General features: G+C 39.2%; 1 protein-coding gene across 1 annotated transcript in view; it reads right to left on the bottom strand.

Moving 5' to 3' along the window:
• The window catches only part of myo6a (myosin VIa), a 150987-nt gene that overhangs the window by 98152 nt on the left and 38595 nt on the right, over window positions 1–14240 (bottom strand). The window contains exon 10 of the mRNA XM_044169264.1: window positions 9532–9612. Within this exon, the coding sequence (XP_044025199.1) occupies window positions 9532–9612 (81 nt within the window). The remainder of the gene's footprint in view (window positions 1–9531; window positions 9613–14240) is intronic.

The raw sequence follows: 14240 nt of genomic DNA, 5'->3' as shown, positions 1-14240 counted from the left end.
TCTGGCCTTTCAATTTACTGTCAACTTCACTTTTATCCTTCATTTCTTCACCTTCTACAACTGACCTTCTTTTCATTCCTCCCTCCAAACAATTCTCCTTTATTACTTCCTGCCTTTTCACCTTTTCTCTTCTTTGTGTGCTTCCTTTGCTGTTGCAGTCGGGTTAATAAAACATATTTTTGTGTTATTTCAAGAAAAAATGCGGCTTTGTCAAACCACTCTTTTTCCTTTAATATACTGTACAGAAGAAATCTAAAGAGCAGAGTGAGCAGAGTTCATGAAATATCTCAATCTGCAGCAGAGAGAAGGCAAAAATAGTAAAGTACGAAACACACACACACACCTGAAAACCCACTCAAGAATGTCACAGTCTGATGGTATCTGCAGGCTAAACTAGATGGCAACCACTCGGTGTCCCTTGTGATAGACTTAAGTAGAAAATGAATTCTTCTGCTTAGTTGGATCCACTATTTAATCAGGTTCTCATTGGATTTTCATTTAGCTTTTTCACTGAGGCTCATGAAGTCGAATAAAGTCAATCAACGGCAGGAAGGTAACACTCGCTGCAAACCAAAGCTCTGATGAATCTTTGTTGTAGATGGTAAGTTCACTTGCTCTAACAGCCACTTTGGAAGATACAGATATTATTTATGTATACATCAGGAGCAGTTGAACTACTTTTAGCAGATTAGCACTTTTGGTGTTTGGCGAGGTAAGAAAAATGCCATTCAAACTCAGATAAGAGCCAATTAACTGCACTAAGACACACGGAAATCTGTCCTCTGTCAAGCAAAATGTGTGTTTTTGTTAATTGGGGGTGAGAACGTGAATCAAAGCAACAAGATTCAACAAAGAGCAAGGATTTATGGGTAAGTGGGTCAGCCAGCAGTGCTTCATGCTTGGAAAGATACCTTTAACAGAGTCTGGACTGATGCTCATATTCAGAAAAGGTGAATTATGTCAAAGAGCACAAAGAATATTAGGCAGGTTTTGGTTGAATTGCTGACATGCTTTGTTTTGTTTCTGTGTTTTGCTCTGTTGGATACTTTACTACCTCAGCCAGAGAGGTGATGTTTTGTTTGTTTGTCTGTCAGCAGGATATCTCACAGAGTTGTTAAAAGATTTGAATGAAATTTGGTAGACAGTTAGGCCATGGGCCAAAAAGAAAGAAAATAGTTTTTGGTGTAGATCCAGTTTTTAAACCTGCAAACCTGCATAAATCAATATATCTTGTGAGCTTGTTCTGATGTTTTTCTGCCCCCTAGTGGCCACAAATGCAGTAATGTAGCTTTAAAATTGCAAGATAGGCCATTTTTCAACATTTTGCTAGTTGCTTATGAAATACCGCACTTCAATGATGAAAATGTGACATTTGCATTTCATTATTGTCAGTCACAGTATGACAGTATATTTTGATGTAGACTCTGATCAAAGATGCAGATTAAAATTTGAAGGAGGAACAACAAATTTAAAGGAGGATATTTGGATGTTGAGTAGCGAGATGTCGGCAGGATTGTTCTGGTATTTGTTTTTTTTTTTTTTTGCAAGACCACACACACGGGTTAAATCCAATCCTTACAAATTATTCAACAACAACTGCCTTCTGCGTACTGTAGTGCTGTTAAAGCACTGATCTGGTGAGGCTGCTGGTCAATAATGCAGACTTACCAATAAACTGGATTTTAAACTAATAAACATTATGTCTTGTGATGAGACCATTTCCTAGAACATAAAATGTAAACATCGATACAGGAGAAGACTTTTCGAATTTTACATCAGCATTTTGTTTTCTGCTGTGCTTTTGAAACTGGACGACTGTCTGACAGAAACTGGAAATACATGGTTTGGGAAGGCGTATATACCACAGCACTGTGACATTCAGAGATACACAAAAGCAATCATAAGAGATTTCCTTTCGATTGAAGCGCTCTATATTTTCTATACAGCAGAGGAAAGTAGGAAACCATACAAAGCACTCCAGAGGTGAAAGAAAGATGCATCAGCATGCATTAACCCCCAGACACTCAGAAGATGTGAATCTAGCAGCCCCAACATTCACATCAATATCAAGATGTATAAGAAGAGGAACACCAAATCACCTGGTCATCCTGTGTGATACGAGACGGAGCAGTGAGGAGACATACAGTACATCATTTATCAGTGATTACAGCAAAGAGCACCTGCGGCTACACCTGGCCTCAACCAAATTTGCAAATAATCCTTCTGTGCATTTGTTTTAATTAACCTGAAGCACCAGGCGGGAGGGGTAAGACTCAAACTTTTACCCTGTATGGGAACTTCAAAATCACATATTTGTTTTCCTGACGTTTAATCTCATTTTATCTTACCCGAATTTGAGGCTACTTTAAAGTGAATGCAGGGCGATCCTGGATTTTATCGGATATTATCTGAGCTGTCTTGGTGCCCACTCTTCCCTCCCGGTGAGAGTGGAGTTAAGGCACAAAGCTGAGGATTGTTTGCAAATGTTATTTCACCCGAGTCTCTGCAGACTCGTTTTCTGAAGCGAGCGAAATAAAGCAAAAGGACTTTTCTGAGGTCATTTCCCAGGACAACTGTTCGTGTGCTACCTCGGTACAAAACAAGACTCCCATTAAAACACTATCAGGTAACTGTGTTGCACAGGCCTGCAGTGAATACAACACAGCATGTCGGATCAATTTGTTGCCGTCCTGCAGTCTGTTTACTATTTGTCTGTTTTTTAGGTTTACAAAAAGGCTTAATTACTGTTATTTCTTTGTTGCCTTTGTGAATGTCTCCGCAGCTATCACACACTTACCATTCTTGCTTAACGAATTAAGAAAGTAGAGTTTGTCTAACGTTGTGTAATTTCTCTTTGCCATTTAAACTTTCTATTATCTTTTTCTCCCTGGTTGTTGTTTCCTTACCAAGAAAATGTCGTTACATATATTTATTCCGAAGACAAACATCTGATCCGTTTGTTGTTGGAAACAGTGTGTGTGCTTGTATAGTTTGAATTTAATTTTAAGAGGTTTTATCAAATACAAGGATAAGACAGATCTTCGTGCAGGATGTTCTCAGTTTATTTATCCCTGCAGGTCACTATGACAGGTTAGTATAAAGGGAGTTTGGTTTATCTAAAATAAGCCTATTTTCCAGCAAAAGAGTGTAGAAAAGAGGACCAGTATATGAGGGGGTCAGTGTAGTAGAAAGGATTAGGTAGACAGGTTTTATAAGACTGTAAAGCAACAGATTGTTGCTGTTGAGGACATCAAATTAAATCTGACAAATCACATTAAAAAAAATCAATGTTGAAATTATGCAGGTGTGATGCAGACTGGCTAGTATTTATCTGAGAGCTTATTCCAAAAAATATGTTTCTAAAAAAGAAAGTAAGGAGAATAAAATGTGTTGAACACTACCAGGCAGCTTTACGGTTTATATCTACACTACTTCACTACACTCAAAGATAACTGGCCTGTGGAGAGGCCGCTAAACTGATCTCACACTCCCAGTTCGATCTCCTCAACCATCAGGGTGAAATCTGCTCCCTAAACTTTATAGTTATGACTTCAATTAAAACTGCTTTTTGGTTTATAGAGTAAGCTCGCTGTTTCGGGGCCATTACACTGTGTTTAAGCCCAGTGCAAAGCTGCAGCACGGTGGTTAAGTTTCTCTGAATTACAGCTGCTGGTGAAGCTGTGAAATGACGAGTCATGAAAAATGGGAAACAACATTTTCATGGTGACTGGGCTGAAAAACTGTAAAACTATTTTCAGAAACCTCAAAGATAGACTCTGCACGTTTTGAGGGAAATGTCCAACATATTAATGGATTTCAACTGTCACCAAACCCACTCAACACAGAAACGTCACGTGTATAACTTCACAGTAGGTTTACAAATGTTTTACGTTACATCTATAATTGTGTTGATGGCAAATCAAGCAATACAAATGTGCATTACGTTAGGAGGTTACATTACGCTGTTAGGATACGTTACACTATGTTATGTTACGCTGCGTTATGTCACCATGTGTACGGTGAAGGCAAATCATCTAAGAAATCTACTTTACTTTGTGCTGCCTGTTATATTGCATTATTGTGCTCTACATTACATTTCTACTTACGCAAATACCTTGAGTTAAGATTATTTTTGTCACTACTAATGTCTTTTTTTCTGTTTATGTTATGTGTTGTGTTTTTACACTGCACATCTAAAAGTACGTTAGTCCGTTAAAGTTAAACTTGTCTATCTCTTGTGAACTGATTGATTTTTAATTTGTGTCACTACTGTGACGGCAAGTCAAGTAAGACAAATGTGATGTGTGTGTGACATTACGTTACATTACATCTACATCTGTGAGGCAAAGACAAAAGGAGAAAGAAAAATGTGTAATGTAACATTACGCTACTACTTCTACAGCTACCCTTGAGTTAAGATTATTTTATCAAACCTTTTATTTTTCTCTCCGTTTATGTTTTTACACTGCGTCTCTAAACAGCATGCTCACTGTCGTTAAAGTTGATCACGTCTATGTCTTGCGTATTGATGTATTTTTATTTTAATGAAGAAAAATAAGACAAATGTGCAGTTTTGTTGATGCTGGTATGGTACACCAGTACAGGAGCACAAGAAGAAACCCTGCAGCGACAGCCAGCACCATTCCTTCTGCAGTTTATGTGGAAATATATTAAAATAGTTATGGATAAGGATATGCATACAAATACTAAAACTAATTATGATACATTATTTAAGGTTTGACAAAATGCAAAAGACTTACAGAGTGAATCCTCCATGTTCTATCCTCTAGTGACGAACTTAATTATGAATCGATATGATTGGATTTATGAGTCTCAGAAGAATATTCTTCCATTTATCCACCATCTTCAGCAGGGATGGCAGAGCATCAATTTCTTGTCCATGTTCCTCTTAATAGCAATAATAATTAATAATGCTGCACTGCGGGGAACGCCATATACAGCGGCAGTAATGGAACACTCAAAGGCTGAAGGCAAAGGAAGAAGCTCATTTCACATGATGAGGTTTTCTTATTAATGCAGCGCATTACATGTCTTTGTGCTATACTGAGGCTCTCAGCCAGGCTTCTAATTAAAATGTTTGCAGTTTGAATATAAGCATCTCAATTTATTCTGAAAATCATGAGATTATATAAGCAAAACTGGTTTGCAGCCAGGAATTCCAGGCTAACAACAACAACAAGGCTAATGAAATATCTGAGAGGGTCTTTGTTGTTGAGATAATCTGGCGCTGAGGTTCGTGTGCTTAATGTGGTTGTAGCATAGCGAGCCTTCATAATCACACACATATATTCTAACGAAGCTTTGCAAAGGCATTCTCTGCGTCGCTGTGTGGTTTTTTCCACCTCAGTTGCTTGGAGGTAAGAGCACGAGTTTGCATCTTGTTTGCCAACAAATTGTGGCAAATCAAGTCATCGTGTGAACAAGTTCTAATCAAAACAAACCGCAAGCAAACCGAGTCCTTCTCCCCCAACTGCTAACCACAGTTACGTGCTCCGGTTCGAAAACAATCTGGGAAAGTTACGCCTTAAATCCCTCAAAGTAAAAAATGTATCTGACTTTCTTAAGAAAGTGGCAATATGTTTCACTAACTTTCTAGAAATCAGTCATTTTCTTCACACCGGTGCAATGATCTGTTGTGTTACGAGGTACAACAGTTTGTTTGTTTTTTAAACCAAACTTTAAATGAGTCCAACTGTGGAGAAAAGAAATCGCTTTTCAAACTAAATAATCACTTTTTAAAAATGTTTTTGAAATGTGACCAAGTAACTTTTAAAAGAAAAAACAAAACAATCTTCATCTTAAAACTGAAAAGTTGACTTGAACATCAAGTGAACACACACAGGGGTTTTACTACAGTCTCACTTGGTCTGGTATGACCAGCAGCTTATGTTGACTAATGTTAGTTAATGTTAGCAACCTTTAGATATACAATATATTACTGAGTAACTGACATTACTCACAGTCTGCTGACTTTATGACTCTGTTACACTGTTTTAGCATCACAATTATCCCATAATAGTCACTTGTGGCCACAGGACTATTTAACTCCTCCCTCTAAGGGTTAGTCTGTTTGACCCTAGGTCACTAAACTGGACACTGAGCATTACATCTCCGCCATAATTAATACAATTGTGCAATATTCTGTGTAATACCTCCGTGCAATATTAGTTTTCCCCTTGTTAGTTTTTCTTATTTATTGCTACTGAAACTATATACCTCAATTACTCTTCGACAGTACATGCACCTCCGCTTATTAATATTATTTATTACATAAGGAGTTACATTGTATTTTAGACTGTACTTTCTTCACCAACCAGTAAACCCACTTGGTACTTGACACTTAGTTTATCTTATACTTATACCGACAGGATACTTAATTTATTTCTGACCTGGTTTATAGTGTTTATTTTTTCTAGTACTTCCTCCTGTGTGCACTGACGTAAAGACGAGCTACTGTAACAAAGAGTTTCCCTTCGGGGATCAATAAAGTATTTCTGATTCTGATTCTGAGTGGCTGCTGTGCAAAAGTTACAGTCTCGCTTTAAAGCCTGAAAACGAGACTGAATCACTTACTAACACAGTTGTATTTTGCGGAGTGAAACTTTTTCTGATCCGATTGGAGACTTCCGTCTAATTTTAAACCAACAATGTAGTATCGTGTAGCAGTGGCAATAGGTATTCAAAATCTGTATTTCACTTTCCAAAAGTGGTCTTTTGGAGTTTTGATGTCGATGACCAGGCTTTGATTTTGATCAGCGGTATCAGCCATGTTTCACAGTCGTGCAGGCATTTTTTCTTTCAGCTGGTTCTCGATAACTTCAAGTCGGACTGCCATGAAATTTGTTATGAATGAACCTTTTAGACCACCACCCTCGGGACAAACATGACAGTATGTAATATAATGTAATATTGGGTGTAACGAACACTGCAGCCTCTAGATTTACAGTCCAGTTGCTCCTCTTGGGACAAAAACTTTTCTGTGGTTTCACCTCACAGGGGACAGGCTGAATTTGGATTCATTTGTCAGTGGGGTGAAATCATTTCATGACTTTTAGAAACACAAATAATTTTCCTTTCAAATTCCCTGTTGCAATAAGCAGTCCTAGCACAGGATTTGATTACGCCAGTTTCCACAGGCCGGGGATTAGAGTTACCAGGGCTAACCAGACAGACACCAATAATCAGAATCACAGCTGATAAATCTGTTCTGCAGAGGAGATGAGAGGAGAAACTGAGCAAACAGCACGAGGATGTGAAAGAGAAGGACAAACAGTATCAAAGGGATTAACAGATACAGTAAACAGTGAGATGACGGAGAAGATGACGGGGTGTAAATCAAAAGGTGCAAACTGTCCTGCACACTGAGAGAAACACTGAGCAGAAAACAGGAGCTGGAGGCAGTAAATCTAAATTGAATCTGCTGAGTCAGTTTAAGGAGGCACTAATGGAGTTTGCAGAGCGACTGTTTCCTTTGTTACGGCCCCACAGGGCGATGAGAGGGTTCGCTCTTTTTGCTCTTAGTTTGCATGAAACACGGGGGACACGAACACACTGCAGCTATAATAATCATCTGATAATAATCCTCACTGGAGTGAAAATAAAACACTTTAAAGTTCATGAACTTTAGAAAAAGAAAGTGACAACAGCATTTAACATCTGCAGTGCTGCAAGTACTGTACTTTCTTTAAGGTACTTGTGCTTTCATTTTATGCTACTCTATACTTTCAGATATTGTATTTTTTTACTCCACTACATTTATCTGACAGCTGTAGTTACTTTGCAGATTAGGATTTTAAAAACCTATAATGATCCTATAAAATACAATGTATTGTTATACAGAACGTTAAGCTACCTGACGGTATAGAAAAGTAAAATTAGCTCCTCCTCAGTCGGTTACAATATCTGAATGTTGCTGAGTACTTCTTCCACCACTGGACATCTGCACTTACTTGTTCATGTGAACAAAGTTGCTAACTTTTTGTCTTGTAATACGAATAAAAATGTCTTGGTCTGAATAAACTCGCTCATTCTCAAAAGGATTTTTCATGTTAACACTCTTTGCTATTACTTTATTTCTTATTTTGGAATATTTGAACTCTTTCCGAGCCACTCGAGTTCAGTCGAAGACCATCCAAGTTACTCACGAACGCTCTTTTCGTCGCTTTTAAGAGCGGTACATCTTTCCCAGAAGAAGCATCTTTGAACAGGTGACTTTTACTAGTATTCTGCTCGATAATCTCAGTAATGGTATATTCTGATAAAACCGCTGCTTCAGTGCAAAAGCTCAGCAGTAAAACAATAATAACGCCGAGTGCTAGACACTGAGGTTAATGCAGAGAGGCAGCACTTGTGTTTTACATCGAGGAATATTCACAATTACTAACAAAACCTGACGATGTGAAAAGTAATGGAGCGCTGAAACGATGAGTGAGTCCAGTAATTTCATTAACTGATTAATCCTGTAAGTCCCTTATGAAGCAAACTGTCTCTGGCTCCAGCTTCTCAATTGTGAGGAATTGCTGCTTTTCTCTGTTTTATATAACTGCAAACTGAATATCTTTGGGTTTTGGGCTGTTGGTTGGACATTTAAAGACACCACGCTGGGCTCTAGAAAGGTTGGATGGGCATTTTTCTTCATTCTGTGACATTTAACAGACATTTTTATAATCATCAATTATAATCGTTCATCAGTAATTACCAAAATCATAGGGTGAAACACTAAAGTAATGTTTTTAACGAGCTTCCACTGAGCAGAGAAATGCAATATTGTGATCTTAGTAAGTCACGTGCCCTCTGGCAGCCAGAACGGAGCTCCTCAGTTTTCTATGAACAACAACTCAGCTTCTAAAACTCTAATTAAAAACAATGAATAAACATGCTGGCTGAGGTCTGGTCGCGCTGCCACTGATGCTTCTAAATAAAGTGTTCAGCTAATTATCACTGTCTTATTAGTCCAATTCTTATTTCCACAACAGCTAATGTTGCGTGGCTGGCAGCTACCTCCAGCAGAAATATTTGGCTTATTACTTGAGCTGATGTTGCTCAAGCTTTACGTACATAGGAACAGAAAAGTAAACTCAGATTTAATAAGGTTTTGTTTTGTTTCTCTCTTCCACTCATGTTTTCTTGTTTTGTCTTCTGTTGGTCGTCTGTCACATGAATGTTATGTTACTGTCTCGCACTGATAAAAGAAACTTGGATATAATGGCTTGAAAAGAAGAAGGTACTAATTCATTTAGTACCACTTTGCCAGTCAACTTTCTTTAACCTATATTTGTACAGTACTTAAAGCCAATTTTCCCATGGATGTTGAGGATGTAGCCGGACTCGGATCCTATACAGAAATGTTAATGACAGTTTTAAAAACGTCTCCAGTCCACTCTGTGAGCAGTCAGTCTTCTATGGACTTTATTTTTTCCTTCATCTGTTTCTTCTAGGGGCTACGGTTCAGAAAAACTAAACAAAATGAATTGACTGAATGGACCGGAGCCAGGCTGTGGTGTACTGTACCTCTGAGCTCTTGCGATTCTGCAGGATCTGTTTGTCTGTATCTTTGGAAGCAAAGAACCGAGTGCATCCTCTGTTCAGGTACTGCAACACACAAAGAGAAAAGAAGCAATGATTAACACTGAACCTCATTCAACTATAACAATACTGTAAACTTTATTTATAGAGCACTTCTAGAAAGAAAAGTTTCATAGATTCCACTTGTTGGGTCTCTGTAAATAATAATATAAAAGAGGACAGTTAGACCTGCTCTATATGAAAAGTGCAATGAGATAACTGTTATGATTTGGAACTATATAAATAAAAGAGAAAGATCTTTTCAGAATGAGATCTAAATAAAAAGAAAGCAACTGTTAGAGTAAAATACAAACATGACAGGGAGTTCAAACAGAAAGCAGATATAAGAACAAAGAACAGACCTGAGAAATTCACTCTGAGAATACTTCAGTCACATTTGTATGGCAGCATGATGTGACTTGAACGCAGCGTTAGCAGTTTCCCCCTGCTCCCACTGTTTGTGCTAAGCTAGGCTAACCACACCTTGAACCCGTCATCTGCACTGAACGCAGACTAATGTCCTGTCTGCCTGTTTATTGTTGGTGTCGAATCTGCTGTACTACTGAAACTTTGAGGTGAAAGAGTGAACACCAGTTTGATGTATACGGTAAGTACAGGATCACAGGATCACTGGGGTGAACCTTTAGTGATTACAGAATAATGATATCAATGAGCTGAGACAGACTCACACAGCAGGGCTTCTACAAAAGCCAAGAATGTGCCCTTCAAACTGACGCCAAACGTGACGTGAGCCACGTTTCTGCCAATGGTTTCACACCAGTCCCCCGGTCTACAGGTGGCAGTGACGCGCCAGTAAAGGCAGCGAAGAAGAGGACTGTCATCCTGAAACGTTATCATCGTGATTGTCCATACTGCAGTTTTACTATGTCGGTCTATTCTGTACACGCGACATCTATCGCATGGCTGTCCGTCCTGGGAGAGCGATCCCTCCTCTCTTCCTGAGCTTGCTTCCATTTTTCCAGTGTTAAAAGGGTTTCATGGGGTTTTTCCTCGTCCGGATCGAGGGTCTAAGGACAGATCGTATGCTGTGCAAATCGTAAAGCCCCTTGAGGCAAATTTGTGATTTGTGGGCTATATAAATAAAACTGACTTGGCTTGACAAGACTGGAAGCAAGTTAACATGAAAGTACACAACGCAGGATTTAAAATACTTTTGGCTCCGCAGAAGTTTTATGAGGAAGGACGTTATTCAACGCACTTGTTAGACCTCAAGGATACGCACAATGCGTTTTGGTGAGTAACACTGAATGTAAACATAACTTTTGTTTGTTTACAGGAAAACCCCACAGGGCACCTTAAACTACAGACCTACACCTTTTCTAAAGTGTTCACTAGACTTTCCTATTTGACTTCTTCACAAGTTTACATACTTTACTATGATTGTACAGCACAAAGACCAAGTAATAAAAAAAAACACCTCAGGAAGTTACACTTAACCGTCTGCAAAATCTCAGGTGGAAAAAAACACATTACTGCAAGTGCAACAAACCTGTTTGACATTATGAATTGTACAAGGTCTTGTATAATTTTGTGCTTTAGCAGTAATGTAGTAGCACATTTTAAGGACTTAAGTCCTTGAGTCTAAAGACAAAAGTGCTTATACCTTAACGATGGAGCAAAAAGCCTGCTGTCATAGAGGAACACGACATGACGAATTGTACAACGTAACAAATACTGTCAGACTCCCAGTCCGTCCTCGAAAAGCCGGTTTGAGATGCTGTCAAACGATCTGACAAGCACTTAAAAGTATAAAACCATAAAATGACCTGTGAACAGTCGGGTAAGAATGCGTTGCCATCTTGCGTGGAGTTTGTGCGTCTTCACATCTTTTCTCTTGCATATGTGCGTGTCCGCTCAATTGTTTAGAATTTATCTCAATAATTAAATTTGCATTTGCACAAAAAGCAAACCCATCACCTCGGTAATTGATTCTGTACCAGTTTTAATGGCTTTTCACCAGCTGGCCTCCCCTGCTCTGCGCAGAGCAACGAGGTAATGACGACTCCGACGCAACCTTCCCAGGTGTATCTGGAGCGGGGGGAAACCAGAGATGGTCTTGTTTGGCGAGGGGAGTCCTTCTGACCGAGCAGATGGACACAAACAAAAACTTTCATTACAGGAGAAGCCACAGGGAAGCCCTCCCACTCATTCAGCCCTCCATCTCTTCAACAGACTGCAGATGGGATGGGACACATTTTCCATTTTGTTCCTCTTGTTTTCTTCGTCTGCAAACGCTTGTTCAATCGAACAAAAACCCCCACGTCGCCCCGGGGCTCCTGGTGCTCTCCCAGACGCTTTTTTCCTTCTACTCTTCCTCCACAACACCTCTGAGATAAGCTCGCATTTCATCCGTCCTTGTTTCCTCCTTTCCTCCATCTTTTTTTCCTTCATTCTTCACTCCTATTACTTTCCTTTCCTTCCTTAACGCCTTCTTTCATTTCTTTGTTACATCCTTCCTTAATTGTATTTTTTCTTGCCATTGTTCCTTATTTTACTATTTATTTCCCTCATTCTTTGGTCCGTTCTGTCTTTCCTTCTTTATTCCCCTCTTTTCAAACTTCCTTCTTTTCCTGCCGTCTGTTTTCCAATACTGGTTTGCGTTTTTCCTTCCTTCCTTCCTTCTTTCAGTCTTTTATTCCATCCTTACTTCTTTCCTTTATTCTATTCATTCCCAACTCTTTTCTGTCTCTTTCCTTCCTTCATGCCTTTTTTATTTTTCATAATTTTATCTTTCCTTCTATCTATATTTGTTTCCTCATAACCTGCCTTCTTCCCCTTCATTCTTCCCCCTTTTTTCTTTCTCCCTTAACCCGTCTTTTCATACTTCCTTCCTTCTAACCATGCTTATTTAGTCTCATTGGGTCCTTTCTTCTTTTCCTTTATGGCGTTTTTTCCTTCTTCATGCCCTCTTTTCATCCTTCCTTCCATCTTTCATATTTGTGTCCTGGCTTCTTGCCTTCTTTATTTCCTTTATTCCTAACTCATTTCTGTCTTTCCTTCCTTAATACCTTCTTTTCATCCCTCTGTCCTTCCTTCTTTCTGTACTTGTTTCCTCCTGTCCTGCCTTCTTTCTTCACCACTTAATTTCCTTCATTCTTTCCTCCTGTGTTCTAGTTTTCTTTCCTAAATACCTTCTTTGCATATTTCCCGTCCTCTAACTTTTGATTTTATCCATATTTGTTTCCTCCTTTCCTACCATCTGATCTTTCCTTTCTACTTTCCTTGTGTCCTTCCTACTTTGCTTCCTTTCCTTCTTAAACTGATATAAAAGCATAAACCCCACCCCCCCACCCCTAAAACCTACTCTTCTTCACTATAGGTACTTTTACTTTTGACACCCGAGTACATTTTATGCTAATAGAGGACTTTTACTTCGATTACTTTCCCACTGTGGTATTAATACTTTTACTCCTGAGTGCTTCTTCCACCACTGCATACACACACACTACTCTACACACACCTCTCACATCTTCAAGTGTCCGTTGCATCGTTCATTCATGTCTTATCTGCACTTTGTGAATCACTTTACAGTCCTGAACAAACCTGCTCGGACCTGGACGCACCTCATCCCTCCCTCTGGCCTACAAACTAAACTTCAGGAGTTCATCACAGCTGCGGAGCTCGATCCTCGACTGCTATTATAAGAGAACTCACTGAATCTTTTTTTACGTTCCCCACCAGGAGGGAAAAGTGTAGATATATGAAGCCATTAGACGCTGGTGAAGTGACTGTGGGAGGTGTAATAAGTTGCAGGGGGACAGTGGCGGAGACCGCAGAGCGAGCATCGGCACTTTAAGCTCTGACAATGATGCAGGTGTGAATAGACTATTGAATTGAGATGCTGCCAATAAAGGGATGACTCTGTGAAAAAGAAAGTGTTCTCAAAAAAGTTTTTTTATCCTTCTCCTCCAACAGTAGAGGAGACTAGTACGACTCAGCTCTTTTCTGAGAGAATCGGGTCAGCAAAGCCTGTTTAGGGTTGGATTTTAGCCTCAGGTCAAAGAAAAAAGGAAGCACCTGGAAGCCTCTGTTTCTTGCTTTTTTGTTTATTACAGCTATTGTTAAAGTTATTTTTTTTATTTAACTTTTTCTTTTCCTTCCAGTGTACTCATTATTGCATTGGTATACATCATCATTTACTGTACCTCTCTGAACCCAAGGATGTTGTTGTACAGTTTTAAATCCCTTCATTCACAGGCTTATGGCAGAGTCACTGCACGCCATATATTATTTGAGGTTTACATTCTACAGTTAACGATGCACTAATCTATATCTTTATATCGACAATGGATCAAACAGCTATGTGCAACATGAGAAGTGTCACTTATAATGTCGAACCCACTGAGAATTCTCACCAACTCTTTTAGCTCAGAGTTTTGGTTTTTACGATTTTAGTTCGGTCTGAGTGAGTCTCATCAGCAACCTCTTCATCAAACAAGCTCTGATGAACCCTCTGCACACGACCTGCCCAGCAGCAGACAGCAGACAGACACAGTTAGAGACGCGCTGGTGAAGAGAGTTGAACATTTAGGAGTTAAAGGGAGTTGGTGGAGACCAAACCAAGCGAATATTAAACTTACATTCATCAGAACCAATGTGATAAAATTGCGGCTTTTCTGAAGAGTGCTTTATAT

Source organism: Siniperca chuatsi, linkage group LG16 (genome assembly GCF_020085105.1).
Source record: "Siniperca chuatsi isolate FFG_IHB_CAS linkage group LG16, ASM2008510v1, whole genome shotgun sequence".
NCBI classification, from domain to species: Eukaryota; Metazoa; Chordata; class Actinopteri; order Centrarchiformes; family Sinipercidae; genus Siniperca; species Siniperca chuatsi.
The sequence above is the reverse complement of the archived record's forward strand: the minus strand, read 5'-3'. Positions and strand labels throughout refer to the sequence as shown.